Source organism: Galeopterus variegatus, unplaced genomic scaffold, assembly GCF_000696425.1.
Source record: "Galeopterus variegatus unplaced genomic scaffold, G_variegatus-3.0.2 Scaffold1379, whole genome shotgun sequence".
Taxonomy (NCBI): Eukaryota; Metazoa; Chordata; class Mammalia; order Dermoptera; family Cynocephalidae; genus Galeopterus; species Galeopterus variegatus.
The window spans coordinates 271,789-287,509 of NW_007727490.1; the positions used below are offsets into that span (position 1 = coordinate 271,789).

The 15,721-nt window shown below is 39.9% G+C and overlaps 1 protein-coding gene across 1 annotated transcript in view; it reads right to left on the reverse strand.

The window, feature by feature from the left end:
• GALNT8 (polypeptide N-acetylgalactosaminyltransferase 8) overlaps positions 1-15,721 on the reverse strand; it is a 76,122-nt gene that overhangs the window by 21,328 nt on the left and 39,073 nt on the right. Inside the window, exons 3-4 of the mRNA XM_008576637.1 lie at positions 8,682-8,848; positions 592-775 (exon numbers count right to left, since the gene is read on the reverse strand). Of these exons, the coding sequence (XP_008574859.1) occupies positions 592-775; positions 8,682-8,848 (351 nt within the window). The remainder of the gene's footprint in view (positions 1-591; positions 776-8,681; positions 8,849-15,721) is intronic.

The following is a 15,721-nucleotide window of genomic DNA, read 5'->3' on the forward strand; positions in this document are numbered from 1 at the left end:
GGGTGGTGCGTAGGACTCTCCAGCATCCAGAGAATCTCTATAGCCGGGGTTGCTAACAGCCAACCTATGTCAGGAGTGGATTTGAAATCAGTGCCCAAGTCCCACCCCGAGGCCATTCTGGACCAGGACCACCCGTATCCTGCCTGAACTTACAGTATCTCTTGAGTCTCCCTGTTTCCAAAACGACCCCTCTGTCCTGTGTGATTCTCCCCCATGGCCTAAAGGACACGATTCCCTTTATGGCATGTAATCTCATGGCTGCGAAAAATCTTAGGAATCTCCAGTGGGTAACTTCTTCATTTTACAGATAAAGACACAAATGTCTAGTTAAGTGAAATGACTTATTCAAGGTCACAAAGTATTTGTTTTGGCAAAGTCAGGGTCAGGATCCAGCTGTCAATGCCCCCAGCCCATTGTTTTCTTCTCCAACACTACACTTCTTCTCTTAGCCAACCTGTCTTTGGAGTTTTCCATTGCGTAAGGTCTGGTGTTGAGTTTCCCTATTTCCACAAAACCCTCTTTTGTGTTCAGTCTACGCACCATGTCTCTGTTCTGCCCTTTCCCAGAAGAAGACACTTCCTGGAGCCTTACCACCCAACGTTCACTTCAATGTGAGCATCCAAGATGGCAACCACGTCCGCCCTGGCAGCTCCCCAGCCGCTGTTGCGTGCCTGAGCAAGGCCTTTCCTCTCAGAGTGCCGTACTATTCTCAGTAGTCCTGGATACTTCTGGTTGTGAAGCTTAATCTTCTCATCCAAGAGCACCTTTAGTTCTCCTGCCAAACAAACGCACACATATTGAAATTCTGAGTGCAGTAATCGATGTGATGCAGAAATTTCATACTGTTATATGACACTGGTTGGGCTACCTCCAGGGTAGAATGCGCAGGTCTACAGCCCCAGCTGAGAAAAGAGGTGATATTTCCCCTGCCCCTACCTCTCCTCTCCCTTCTACTCTGATGTTGAATGTTTCTAATTTTCTTTGCCTCGTGGTTAAATTATCTTAGAACAACAATGCCGCTTACCACGTGCCAGGCACTGCTATAAGTGCCTTTATATGTTGAGAAATTCTTAAAAGGATGAGCGGGACAGACCTGGCCTGAGGTGGAGATGCTGAGGGACGACACGGGAAGGACCACCGGGAACATCGTCTCCACTGCTAAACTCTCAAGACTTTCTGAAGAATTTATAAACGACTGAAATTGTTTTGTTTTAGATATTCCTAGTTGGCTTACTCAAGTACCAACTGAGACACAATGCACAGACTAATCTCTTTGCCAGCTTCTACTTAATGAGTTTACCCTTAAAATTATGCAAACAAGATTTACTATTCCCAGATTGATAATGGGTTTTTTCCTTCCCTCTCTCCCTTCTCTTCTTAAAAAGCCTGTCTATGCCTTTGTTCTTTGCCTCAGCCAACCAGTCGACTTGCTCACACGTATGAAGATAATTTGCATGCAAATCACTGAGCAGTGTGCAAAATACCTAACCAGATAACTCTGAGTTATTCACTAATAATATTAATTTACTTAATTCTCCGAGAATCCTATGACATAGGCACTACAGTATCCCCACTTTACAGATGAGGAAACTGAGGCACAAGAAAGTAAGAGACTTTTCCAAGTCACACAGCTAGTAAGTGGCATGCCCTGGATGTAAGCCCATGATGTCTTTAACCACCACATCACATCGCCTCAAGAACTATGTGCATACCTGGTTGGATTTTTCAGCCCTTCTCTTTATTTCCTTTCTCCCCATAGCCAAGGGATGAGACTCTTACAGGTTTCTCTCTCAAAAGAAGAGTATATTTGTGAGACCTGGAGTGGTCAGGACCTGGAACCAATATCTACATGATCATGACACTAAAATTTGCCCCATTTTAGAACTTTCCCAACTGCGCTTAAGAGTGATTGACTTAATTCTTGAAGGTATTGAAAAGAGCCAATGGGGCTAAGGCTGTTTGCTCCTACTGGGAGTGAGGTGGGGGAAACCAACGTTGCCAGTCCCTACACTCACCCACACACCACTTTTAGGACGTAATCAGCAGGAGTTGCCATAGAACTGGACATCTAGACTCTAATTCATTCACTACCTAGTTCTGTGTCACTTCCCATGGGGAGTATCTGTTTCCTCAACTTAGAAGTACCAGGTATTCTGCCGGGATCCTTCCAACTCCATAATTCTATGAGCCGTAGATTCTGAGTCATGCCCTCAAAAATAATGCCTATAGTCCAGCACAAGAAATCAAGACATGTCAATGGGTCTTCTAAAGTAAACCTATGCTGGCTTTCCAGCATGCTCTCCTGCTGGCCCCCTCCCCATGCCCTTTACTGCAGGCTGGTCAGCTTGGGGTGCTTCTGGCCTCTGCATCTTCTCTCATACCATTCTCTGTCCACTCCCTATCCACACACACACACACACACACACACACACACACACACCAGCCCCAGGTCTTCCCTTGTTATCTCTGCCTTTTCAAATCCTATCAAGACTTCAAGCCCCAACTGAAGCCCCTCTCCCCCAGGAAGCCCCTCTAGTTCACCGCAGCCTCCTGTCTTCTGCACTCACTGCCAGCTCACTCAACTCGACGCACCATTCTGCAACATCGAGGTATCCTCCCACAGGTACCTTCCCTCTTCAGTTAAGATGGGAACTTCTTAAAATCTCTGACATCCTCTTCCCTGCACATGGTAAGAAGTCAACAAACAGTTGTTCATTGTGGAATTTGCCTAAAATTGGGGAGAAAATACAGGATCCTACCTACATGGCTATAATTTCTAAAAAGCTTAGATTAGCTCTGCTGATGCTTAAAACATCTGACTAATACAAAAAAGGCTTCACACCCAGGGAAAGAAAGAAGGGGCAAACCTCTAACACCAGGTTGTGGCATTTAGGCAGTACTGCACATGATACCAAGGCAAGCAAGGAGTCATAAAACACTAGCTAGCATTTAATGAGAGCACACCCTGTCCTGAGGACAGTACGTACATTGCTTAATCCCCAGAACGGTCCTGTCAGGTGGGCACCATCTTTGCCCCATGTTATAGATGTGGAAACTGAGGTGTGAAGCAGCTCAATGACTTGCCATCAAACTCACATGGATAGTCAGTTCCCCTTACAACATGCGTGGTAGAGACTTCCAATTATTTTCATCAGTTTAACACAAAGTGGATTTTGGAGTCAGGCTCAGCGTAGGCCCAATCTAGCGGGTGATTCCATGGTTAATGAGAGAGAAGATAACTCCTGCCCCTGTGACAGCACAGAACGGCTGGCAGTTCTCTCTTCTGTGCCCATCCAAACAAATCATCTCTAAAGATAACAAAAACGGGCTGCAGACCCAAGCGAGAGAAACGCGTCATGGCAAGAGTGCAGTTCAGAAGGGAGCTTTGTCTGGCCTTTCTTCATGTGTCTACCTATGTTTGTAATCTTGCATCTTTCTGTTTTATTGATCCACAGGAAAAAGTCTCATGGAACATGGAATTATTGAATCATGGATTTTTTTTTTCTGCAGGAGAAAATATCTTTAGGGATCTTCCACATCGACCCTTGCATTTGCCCCATGAAGAAGCTGAGCCCCAAGAGGTGAGAGGACGTGACTGATGTTGTCTCAGGGAGCCAGGGAGGACAGCCAGGGTGTCCTCAGACATCCACAGCAGCGGTCTTTCTAGTCTAGCTCCTGTTGTTTGCTTGCAAAACAGGTGTAACTCTGTATAATTCTCCATGCCCAGAAACCAACGGAGATAGTCATTCCCTTTTCCTTGGTTTTCAGTGGTCTTTTGCTCTGGGAATTATACCTTCTTATTTTTTGTTTAGTTACTTTGGGAGGACAAAAGAGGAAAGTATGTAAAGGATGAAAAAGAAGTATCTTTAGTGTTTGGAAATCCCCCCCCAAAAGGCTTAAGCGTTCATTTATTTTCCTGTCTCTCTCCTCAGAGAGAACTTGAAGCTACAATAACCTATCTGGTACTTGAAGATTCCCAGAGAAGGAACAAATTCTGCCACCAGTTGGCTACCACTTCATAGCCCTTACAATGAGAAAATTCTGCCTTATTGCTAGCACAGATCTCTGGTTTTGTAATTTAATTCTGGTTTCTTTTATTTGGTGCCCCAAATTAATAAAACTAAGAGCTAATACTCACTGATAGTTTACCTTGTGCTAAATGCTACACATAGTGCATGTATTATATCAGTGAACATAGTGGTTAGAACCACGGCTGCAAACTCTGAAGGGTACAATCAAATCTCAGTTCTGTCACTCACCTGCTGGTGATTTTTTTTATTATTATTTATACGTATTTATGGGGTACAGAGCTGACTATCAGTATTTGTGTACAGTATGGGATGATCAAATCAATGTTAGCATGTTCATCATTACAAGGCATAATTACCTTTGTGTCCCTTACCCAATTTCTCCGTATTTCCCTTTCCATTTCCCCCTTCCCACCTCTAGTAACTATAGGTCTGTTCTCTCCTTCTGAAAGTTCAACATTTTATTATGGNGCAGTGTGCAAAATACCTAACCAGATAACTCTGAGTTATTCACTAATAATATTAATTTACTTAATTCTCCGAGAATCCTATGACATAGGCACTACAGTATCCCCACTTTACAGATGAGGAAACTGAGGCACAAGAAAGTAAGAGACTTTTCCAAGTCACACAGCTAGTAAGTGGCATGCCCTGGATGTAAGCCCATGATGTCTTTAACCACCACATCACATCGCCTCAAGAACTATGTGCATACCTGGTTGGATTTTTCAGCCCTTCTCTTTATTTCCTTTCTCCCCATAGCCAAGGGATGAGACTCTTACAGGTTTCTCTCTCAAAAGAAGAGTATATTTGTGAGACCTGGAGTGGTCAGGACCTGGAACCAATATCTACATGATCATGACACTAAAATTTGCCCCATTTTAGAACTTTCCCAACTGCGCTTATGAGTGATTGACTTAATTCTTGAAGGTATTGAAAAGAGCCGATGGGGCTAAGGCTGTTTGCTCCTACTGGGAGTGAGGTGGGGGAAACCAGCGTTGCCAGTCCCTACACTCACCGACACACCACTTTTAGGACGTAATCAGCAGGAGTTGCCATAGAACTGGACATCTAGACTCTAATTCATTCACTACCTAGTTCTGTGTCACTTCCCATGGGGAGTATCTGTTTCCTCAACTTAGAAGTACCAGGTAATCTGCCGGGATCCTTCCAACTCCATAATTCTATGAGCCGTAGATTCTGAGTCATGCCCTCAAAAATAATGCCTATAGTCCAGCACAAGAAATCAAGACATGTCAATGGGTCTTCTAAAGTAAACCTATGCTGGCTTTCCAGCATGCTCTCCTGCTGGCCCCCTCCCCATGCCCTTTACTGCAGGCTGGTCAGCTTGGGGTGCTTCTGGCCTCTGCATCTTCTCTCATACCATTCTCTGTCCACTCCCTATCCACACACACACACACACACACACACACACACACACACCAGCCCCAGGTCTTCCCTTGTTATCTCTGCCTTTTCAAATCCACACACACACACACACACACACACACACACACACACACACACACACACACACACCAGCCCCAGGTCTTCCCTTGTTATCTCTGCCTTTTCAAATCCTATCAAGACTTCAAGCCCCAACTGAAGCCCCTCTCCCCCAGGAAGCCCCTCTAGTTCACCGCAGCCTCCTGTCTTCTGCACTCACTGCCAGCTCACTCAACTCGACGCACCATTCTGCAACATCGAGGTATCCTCCCACAGGTACCTTCCCTCTTCAGTTAAGATGGGAACTTCTTAAAATCTCTGACATCCTCTTCCCTGCACATGGTAAGAAGTCAACAAACAGTTGTTCATTGTGGAATTTGCCTAAAATTGGGGAGAAAATACAGGATCCTACCTACATGGCTATAATTTCTAAAAAGCTTAGATTAGCTCTGCTGATGCTTAAAACATCTGACTAATACAAAAAAGGCTTCACACCCAGGGAAAGAAAGAAGGGGCAAACCTCTAACACCAGGTTGTGGCATTTAGGCAGTACTGCACATGATACCAAGGCAAGCAAGGAGTCATAAAACACTAGCTAGCATTTAATGAGAGCACACCCTGTCCTGAGGACAGTACGTACATTGCTTAATCCCCAGAACGGTCCTGTCAGGTGGGCACCATCTTTGCCCCATGTTATAGATGTGGAAACTGAGGTGTGAAGCAGCTCAATGACTTGCCATCAAACTCACATGGATAGTCAGTTCCCCTTACAACATGCGTGGTAGAGACTTCCAATTATTTTCATCAGTTTAACACAAAGTGGATTTTGGAGTCAGGCTCAGCGTAGGCCCAATCTAGCGGGTGATTCCATGGTTAATGAGAGAGAAGATAACTCCTGCCCCTGTGACAGCACAGAACGGCTGGCAGTTCTCTCTTCTGTGCCCATCCAAACAAATCATCTCTAAAGATAACAAAAACGGGCTGCAGACCCAAGCGAGAGAAACGCGTCATGGCAAGAGTGCAGTTCAGAAGGGAGCTTTGTCTGGCCTTTCTTCATGTGTCTACCTATGTTTGTAATCTTGCATCTTTCTGTTTTATTGATCCACAGGAAAAAGTCTCATGGAACATGGAATTATTGAATCATGGATTTTTTTTTTCTGCAGGAGAAAATATCTTTAGGGATCTTCCACATCGACCCTTGCATTTGCCCCATGAAGAAGCTGAGCCCCAAGAGGTGAGAGGACGTGACTGATGTTGTCTCAGGGAGCCAGGGAGGACAGCCAGGGTGTCCTCAGACATCCACAGCAGCGGTCTTTCTAGTCTAGCTCCTGTTGTTTGCTTGCAAAACAGGTGTAACTCTGTATAATTCTCCATGCCCAGAAACCAACGGAGATAGTCATTCCCTTTTCCTTGGTTTTCAGTGGTCTTTTGCTCTGGGAATTATACCTTCTTATTTTTTGTTTAGTTACTTTGGGAGGACAAAAGAGGAAAGTATGTAAAGGATGAAAAAGAAGTATCTTTAGTGTTTGGAAATCCCCCCCAAAAGGCTTAAGCGTTCATTTATTTTCCTGTCTCTCTCTCCTCAGAGAGAACTTGAAGCTACAATAACCTATCTGGTACTTGAAGATTCCCAGAGAAGGAACAAATTCTGCCACCAGTTGGCTACCACTTCATAGCCCTTACAATGAGAAAATTCTGCCTTATTGCTAGCACAGATCTCTGGTTTTGTAATTTAATTCTGGTTTCTTTTATTTGGTGCCCCAAATTAATAAAACTAAGAGCTAATACTCACTGATAGTTTACCTTGTGCTAAATGCTACACATAGTGCATGTATTATATCAGTGAACATAGTGGTTAGAACCACGGCTGCAAACTCTGAAGGGTACAATCAAATCTCAGTTCTGTCACTCACCTGCTGGTGATTTTTTTTATTATTATTTATACGTATTTATGGGGTACAGAGCTGACTATCAGTATTTGTGTACAGTATGGGATGATCAAATCAATGTTAGCATGTTCATCATTACAAGGCATAATTACCTTTGTGTCCCTTACCCAATTTCTCCGTATTTCCCTTTCCATTTCCCCCAATGTTAGCATGTTCATCATTACAAGGCATAATTACCTTTGTGTCCCTTACCCAATTTCTCCCTATTCCCCTTTCCCTTTCCCCCTTCCCACCTCCAAATCAATGTTAGCATGTTCATCATTACAAGGCATAATTACCTTTGTGTCCCTTACCCAATTTCTCCGTATTTCCCTTTCCATTTCCCCCTTCCCACCTCTAGTAACTATAGGTCTGTTCTCTCCTTCTGAAAGTTCAACATTTTATTATGGTCTTTTTTTCCAGCTGTGTGATGTTAAGCAAGTTTCTTGGCCAGTCTATGTCTTAGTGTTTTGCATCTGTGCAATGGGCAAAAAGTGGTTTCTTCCTCATAGGGTTGTTGTAATGATTAAAATAGTTAACACATGGAAGTTGCTTAGAACAGAATGTTAGTTGCTATTATTATCTAATTCTCACTATAGTTCATGAGACAGTTATTATCATCAACATCCATGTTCTGCATATACGGAAACCATAGAATGAAGAAGTTGTTTCCTAAGGACAGCACTTACAAGGAAGGCGCTGGGATGATGACTCAGGAAGTGAGGATTCATGTCCACTATCTCTTACTTCCTCATGTCCTCCTGGGGCAGGGGGAATGGGGTAGACCCAGCGCAGAGGGAATCCTGTGCGCAAGACATGCTGCCACCTTGAAGAGTCTCCAGACCCAAAGCTCTCTTCTCAGGCTTAGTTACCCAGGAAAATTGGTCTTTTCCTCATAAGGAGCAACTTCTTAGTGTCCGAGGTTCTCCTTGGGCCCTGCCTCATCCCCTCAGGTCTCCTTCGTGGCACATGAAAGGGCACACGTGGTTTATGGAGTCACGAGGCGCTGACCTGATGCCCAGCCTCACATTGGCTTGCCATGCAATTTGGGCACACAATGTGACCTATCTGCATCTTAGTTTCCGCATCTGTGTAATCGAGATAATGATCCTTTGCCTTGACTTTGTGAAGATTAAATGAGGTCAACACAAACAGGCTGTCAATGAATGACCTTTGTCTTTTTCCTACATGAGGAGTCTAAGGTGTCCTAAACCTAAGCTAAAACAACGCACACGGTAAGTGATGAGTTTTACAATTACTCTTTGATCAAATTGCTCACCATTTGAGCTAAAGTCATCCACCAAGATGATCTCCTTCAGCACCTGAGAGGGGGTGCGGTTGATGACGCTGGTGACAGCCCGCTGAATAATGGACAGAGCTTCGTTCATGAATATGAGAACGACACTGAGGGATGGGAGTTGTGCAGAATATGTCTTCTGAAGACACCTATAAAAGACCATTTTTATAACCATTATTTTTTTAACTACTTAAACAGTGCTATCCGATCTTCCCCTTAACCATGTGTGATGTTGTATCAATCAGATCACTAACACCCCAAACCCATTAGGAAGGGAAACTCTCCATTACTTAACACAGTAGCAAAAAGAGCTTATATTTGTTTATCCAAAATTCTTCTGCTAAGGCAATAAAATCATTTCTTTTTATTATTCTTCAGTAGACTTCACTTGAACACTCAACATACCTTTAAAAAGAGTTTCCACTCCTCCTCTGTCCCCAAATTAATTTCCTGGCCAACAGCATTTTTTCTGTCATTGCTACCATCCTGTTCAATGTTCTCAGACCACTAGCCACCTTTGACACGATGAGAGGTGGCAAACTTCCCAGAGAATTGTGCTTGACACATTGTTTTAAGTTATAGCCTACGTTTATGAAATGCTTACCATGTGCCTGGCACTGGTTTTCCCTTCGGTTGACAAGTTTTTTGTTTTGTTTTGTTTTTTTCTTTTCATAATATATATTTTTTAAATTTTGTATTGGTTATACAAATTCATGGGGCATAGAGCTGACCATCAGCACCTGTGCCCAAGATGTGATGATCAGATCAATACTATCGGCATGCCCACTACCACAAAATGCAATCATTCCCAAAGTCCCCCACCCAACCTTTCCACAACGCTCCTGCTTCTCTCCCCACTCCCTAGGCAACCCTAGGTATGGTCTCTCCCTCTGCAAGTCCAGTGCTTCACTGTGGTCTTTCTTTCTTTTCTTTCATTCTTTCTCTCTCAGCTCCCACTTATGAGTGAGGACAAGTGGTATTTTTCCCTCTGTGCCTGGCTTATTTCACTTAACACAATTTTCTACAAGCTCATCCATGTTACTGCAAATGGCAGAATTTCATTGTTTTTATGGCTGAGTACTATTCCACTGTGTATGTATGCCACAGTTTCCTTATCCAGTCATCCGTCAATGGACATTTATGTTGGTTCCGCTTCTTAGCTATTGTAAATAGAGCTGCAATGAACATGGGAGTGCAGGTGTCCCTTCAACATGATGATTTCCATTTCTTTGGGTACATACCCAGATGTGGGATTGCTGGGTCATATGGTAGATCTATGTGCAGTTGTTGGAGAAGCTCCATACCGTTTTCCATAATGGCTGTACTAATTTACTGTCCCACCAACAGTGTAGCAGGGTTCCCCTTTCTCCACATTCTCTCCAGCATTTTTTATTCTCAGTCTTTTTGATTATAGCCAATCTAACTGGGGTTAGATGACATCTCAGTGCAGTTTTCACTTGCATTTCCCTGATGATTAGTGATGTTGAGCACTTTTTCAAGTACCTGTTGGCCATTTCTATGCCTTCCTTCAAAAAATGTCTATTCAGCACTTTTCTGCATTTTTTAATTGGGTTATTTTATTTTATTTTTTTTACTGTGTAGTTGTTTGAGTTCCTTGTATGTTCTGAATATTAACCCCTTATCAGATGTATAGTTTGCAAATATTTTCTCCCATTCTGTAGGTTGTCTTATTGCTCTGTTAACTGTTTCATTTGCATGCAGAAACTTTTTAGTTTGATATAATCTCATTTGTTTATTTTTTTTCTTTTGTTGCCTGGCTTTTGGGGTCTTATTCATAAAATCTTTGCCCAGTCCTACTTATTGAAATGTTTCCCCTGTGTTTTCTTTTAGTAGTTTTATAGTTTCAGGTCTTATATATAAATCTTTAATTCATTTTGAGTGGGTTTTTTTATACAGCAAGAGGTACAGGTCTAGTTTCATTCTTCCACATACGGATGTCCACTTTTCCCATCACCATTCACTGAAGAGTCAGTCCTTTCCACAGTTCATGTTCCTGTTGCCCTTGTCAAATATCAGTTGGCTGTAAGGATGGGTGTTGATTTCCAGGTTCTCTATTCAGTTCCATTGGTCCTAGAATCCGTTTTTATGCCAATACCATGCTGTTTTAGTTGCTATAGCTTTGTAGTATAATTTAAAGTCAGGTAGTGTTATGCCTCTGGCTTTATTTATTTTTATTTATTTTTTTATTTTTGCACAAGATTGCTTTAGCAATGCAGGGTCTTTTGTTGTTCCATATGAATGTTAGGATTGTTTTTTCTATTTCTTCAAAGAATGTCATTGGTATTTTGATGGTGCATTGAATCTGTAGATAGCTTTGTGCAGTATAGTAGTTTTCACAGTGTTGATTTTTCCAATCCATGAGCATGGAATGTCTTTTTGCCTTTTTGTGCCTCCTTTAATTTCTTTCAGTAGTTGTTCGTAGTTCTCATTGCAGAGATCTTTCACCTCTTTAGTTAAATTGATTCCTAGGTTTTTTGTTGGGTTTTGTTTGTTTGTTTGTTTTTTGTTTTTGTTTTTGGCGACTACTATAAGTGGGTTTACTTTCTTGGTTTCTCTTTCTGCTAGCTAATTATTGGAAAATAAAAATGCTACTGATTTGGGGGTGTTGATTTTGTATCCTGCAACATTACTGAAATTGCTAATCAGCTCTAAGAATTTTTTGGTACAGTCTTTAGGTTTTTCTATCAATAAGATCATGTCATCTGCAAACAAGGACAGTTTGACTTCATCTTTTCCAATCTGGATGCCCTTTATTTGCCTTTCTTGCTTGATTTCTCTTGCTCGTACTTCTAATACTGTATTAAATAGGAATGGTGACAGTGGGTATCCATGTGTCATTCTTGTTCTTAAGGGAAAAGTTTTCATCTATTCATTCAAGATGATATTGGGGGTGGGTTTGTCATAATGGCTTTTATTGTGTTGAGGTACTTTTCTTCTATATTCAACTTGCTGAGAGCCTTTATCATGAAGGGATATTAAATTTTGTCAAATGCTTTTTCTGCATCTATTGAGATAATCATATGGTTTTTGTCTTTGATTTTATTGATGTGGTGATCACATTCATTGGCTTGCATATGTTGAATCATCCTTGCATTCCAGGGATGAATCCCACTTGATATGGTGTATAATTTTTTTAATGTGTTGCTGTATTCTGATTGCTAATATCTTGTTTAGGATTTTTGCTTCTATGTTCATCAGAGATATTGGCCTGTAGTTTTCTTTTTTTGTTGTATCTCTGTCTGGTTTTGGTATCAAGATGATGCTGGCCTCATAGAATGAGTCTGGAAAATGGAATTTTTTTTCAATTCTTTGTAATAGTTTGAAGAGAATTGGTACTAATTCCTCTTTAAAGGTTTGGTAGAATTCATCAGTAAATCCATCTGTCCTAGGTTTTTCTTTGATTGGAGGTTAGTGATTAATGCTTCAATCTTGTTACTTGTTATGGGTCTGTTCAGTTTTTCTGTGTTCTTGGTTCAGTCATGGTAGTTTGTATGTGTCCAGAAATTTATCTGTTTTCTCCAGACTTTCAAATTTGTTGGTGTATAGTTGTTTGTAATATTCTCTAATGATTCTTTGTATTTCTGTGGTATCAGCTGTAATATCTCCTTTTTCATTACTGATTTTTATTTGGGTCTTCTCTCTTTTTCTTCTTTTTTCCTTTTGGTTAATCTAGCTAATGTTTGTCTGTTTTGTTTATCTTCTCAAAAAACCAACTTTTTGTTTCATTGATCTTTTGTATCTTTTTTGAGTTTTTATATCATTTAGTTCTGATTTGATCTTAATTATTTCTTTCCATCTACTAACTTTGGGATTGAATTGTTCATGCTTTTGTAGTTCTTTGAGGTGTAACATGAGGTTGTTTATTAAAATCTTTCTATTTTTTTGATGTAAGCATTTATTGCAATAAATTTCCCTCTTAATACTGCTTTTGCAGTATCCCACAGGTTTTGATATGATGTGTCTTTATTTTCATTGGTTTCAGAAATTTTTTTATTTCCTGTTTAATTTCTTCATGGACCCATAGGTCATTCAGAAAAATGTTGTTTAATTTCCATATATTTGTATAGTGCCATAAGTTTTGCTTATTATTAATTTCTAGTCTTAACCTGTTGTAGTTTGAAAAGATACTTGAGATTATTTCAATTTTTTTAATTTGTTGAGAATTCATTTGTTATATAACAGGTGGTCTATCCTGGAGAATGTTGCATGTGCTGAGGAGAAGAATATATATTTTGTAGTTGTTGGATGGAATGTTCTTTCGATATCTACCAGGTCCAATTGGTCTAAAATGCAGTTAAAATACTGTGTTTCTCTGGTGATTTTTTCCTGGATGATCTTTCCAGTGCTGAAAGTGGGGTATTTAGGTCCTCTACTATTACCATATTGGGGTCTGTATCTTTCTTTAGTCCTACTAGTGTTTGCTTTATATATCTGGGTGCTCTTGTGTTGGGTGCATATATATTTATGATTGTTATGTCTTCTTGCTGGATGGATCACTGTATCATTATATAGTAGCCTTCTTTGCCTGTTTTTATGGTTTTTGGTTTAAAGTCTATTTTATCTGATGTAAGAGTAGCTATGCCTGCTCATTTTGGGTTTCCATTTATATGGTATATCTTTTCCTGTCCCTTCCTCTTAGTCTGTGTGTATGTTTGCAGGTGAGGTGAGTCTCTCAAAGACAGCATATAATTGGGTCTAGCTTTTTAATCCAATCCATTAGTCTGTGTCTTTTGAGTAGTGAGTTTAATCTGTTTATATTTAGGGTTGTTATTGAGAGGTGTCATTTTGCTCCTTGCATTTTATCACTTTTTGTTCGGAGGTTTTAATTATCTTTTTTCCCTTTCTTCTCTTTTTATTATTCCTCTTCAATGCTTGTTGGTTTTTTGAGCTGGAAATATTTAGTTTCTTTTTTCTTTCTCATTTGCATTTGTTTTTTACCAATGAGTTTTGTTCTTTCTTATATATTCATGGTAGTGGTTATTGTTTTTCAGATTCCAGATGCAAGACTCCTTTGCAAATTTCTTACAGGGCTGGTCATGCGGTGGTTAAGTCCTACAGTTTTTGTTTTTCTAGGAAATACGCTATTTCCCCCTTATTTCTGAACTATAGTCATGCTGGTTATAGTATTCTTGGCTGGCAAGTTTTTTTTCTTTTTGTATTTTGAATATATCATCCCATTATCTTCTCACTGGTAGAGCTTCAGTTGAGAAATCTGCTATTAGTCTGATGGGGGCTCCCTTATAAGTGACTTGACACCTTTTCTTCTACTTTTAGGATTCTCTCTCTGTCTTTGTGCTTTGCTAGCTTGACTATAAAGTGTCTCGGAGAGGATTTTTTTGGATTGAATCTCTTTGGGGATCTTTGAGCTTCCTGGATCTGTAGGTCTGTGACTTTCTCTATACCTGGGAAGTTTTATATTATTATTTCACTGAATAGATTTTCAATGCTTTTACCTTTCACCTCTCCTTCTGGAACACTCATTATTTGGGTGTTCATGTACTTAAGGTTGTCTGCTAGCTTTCTTGGATTTTCTTCATTTTTTAAAGTTCTTTTTTCTTTCTTTCCTTATTTTTAGTCTGCCTGGGTTATTTCGTAAAGACTGTCTTCAAGGTCAAAAATTCTTTCTTCTGCTTGCTCTGGTCTGCTGTTTAAGCTCACAGTTGTGTTCTTCATTTTTTAAAGTTCTTTTTTCTTTCTTTCCTTATTTTTAGTCTGCCTGGGTTATTTTGTAAAGACTGTCTTCAAGGTCAAAAATTCTTTCTTCTGCTTGCTCTGGTCTGCTGTTTAAGCTCACAGTTGTGTGTTTGTTTGTTTGTTTGTTTGTTTTATTTCATTGAATGAGTCCTTCAGTTGCAGGAGTTCTGCTACATTCTTTTTTAAGGTATTAATATCTTTGTAAATTTCCTCCTTCATATCCTGGATATTTTTTCTCATTTCATTGTGTAGTCTAATTGAGACTTCTCTTACTCTGTTGTCTTAAGTTTCCTTAAGATTGTTTCTCAGAACTCCTTTTCAGTTATTTCAAGGGTTTCCTGGTCTGTAGGGTCTAGAACTTGAAAATTACTATAATCCTTAGGTGGTGTCACTATTTACTTGTTTTTTTGTATTTCTAGTATCTCCAGGTTGATTTCTGGTCATCTGGCAGATCAGCTGCTTCTTCTGCTCCTCTGGTATGTACTTTGAGGAGAAAGGCTTTTATTGAGGTATAATTGATATACAAAAACTGCACATATTTAATGTATACAACTTAATTGAGTTTGAACACAAACATAAACCCATGATATCATGATAATAAACATATCCATCAAGACCAAAAGTTTCCGTGTATCTCTTTTAGTGTGTGCAGTAAGAGCACTTAACATGAGAGATCTACCCTTTTAACAAATATTTAAGTTTGCAACACTGTATTGTTAACAATAGGTACTACGTTGTACAGGAGATATCTAGAACTTATTCACATCATATAACTGTAACTTTATACTCATTAAACAACTCCTCACTTTTAACACATCTTTATTGAGGTGTAATTCACATACAAGGAAATTCACACATTTCAAAGTTTACAATTTAAATTTTTTAAATAATATTTACAGAGTTGGGTAACCATTACCACTATCTAATATTTAACACTTTCGTCACATATAAAGAAACCCCATACACATTACCAGTCACTCTCCATTTCTCCCCAAACCATTCCACCCATGCCCCCTCAGCCATAGAAACTTTCTGTTTCTATAGAATTACCTATTCTCTACCTTTTATATAAATGGAAACATATGACATATGGTCTCTTGTGACTGGCATCTCTCCCTTAGGATAATTTTTTCAAGGTTCATCGAAGTTTTAGCATGCTTCAGTACTTCATTCAATTTCACTGTCAGACAATATTCCATTCTATGGATATACCACATATTGTTTATCCAGTCATCAGTTTTTGGACATTTAGACTACTTCTACTTTTTTTTTTTTTTTTTTTTTTTTTTTTTTTTTTTTTTTTTTTT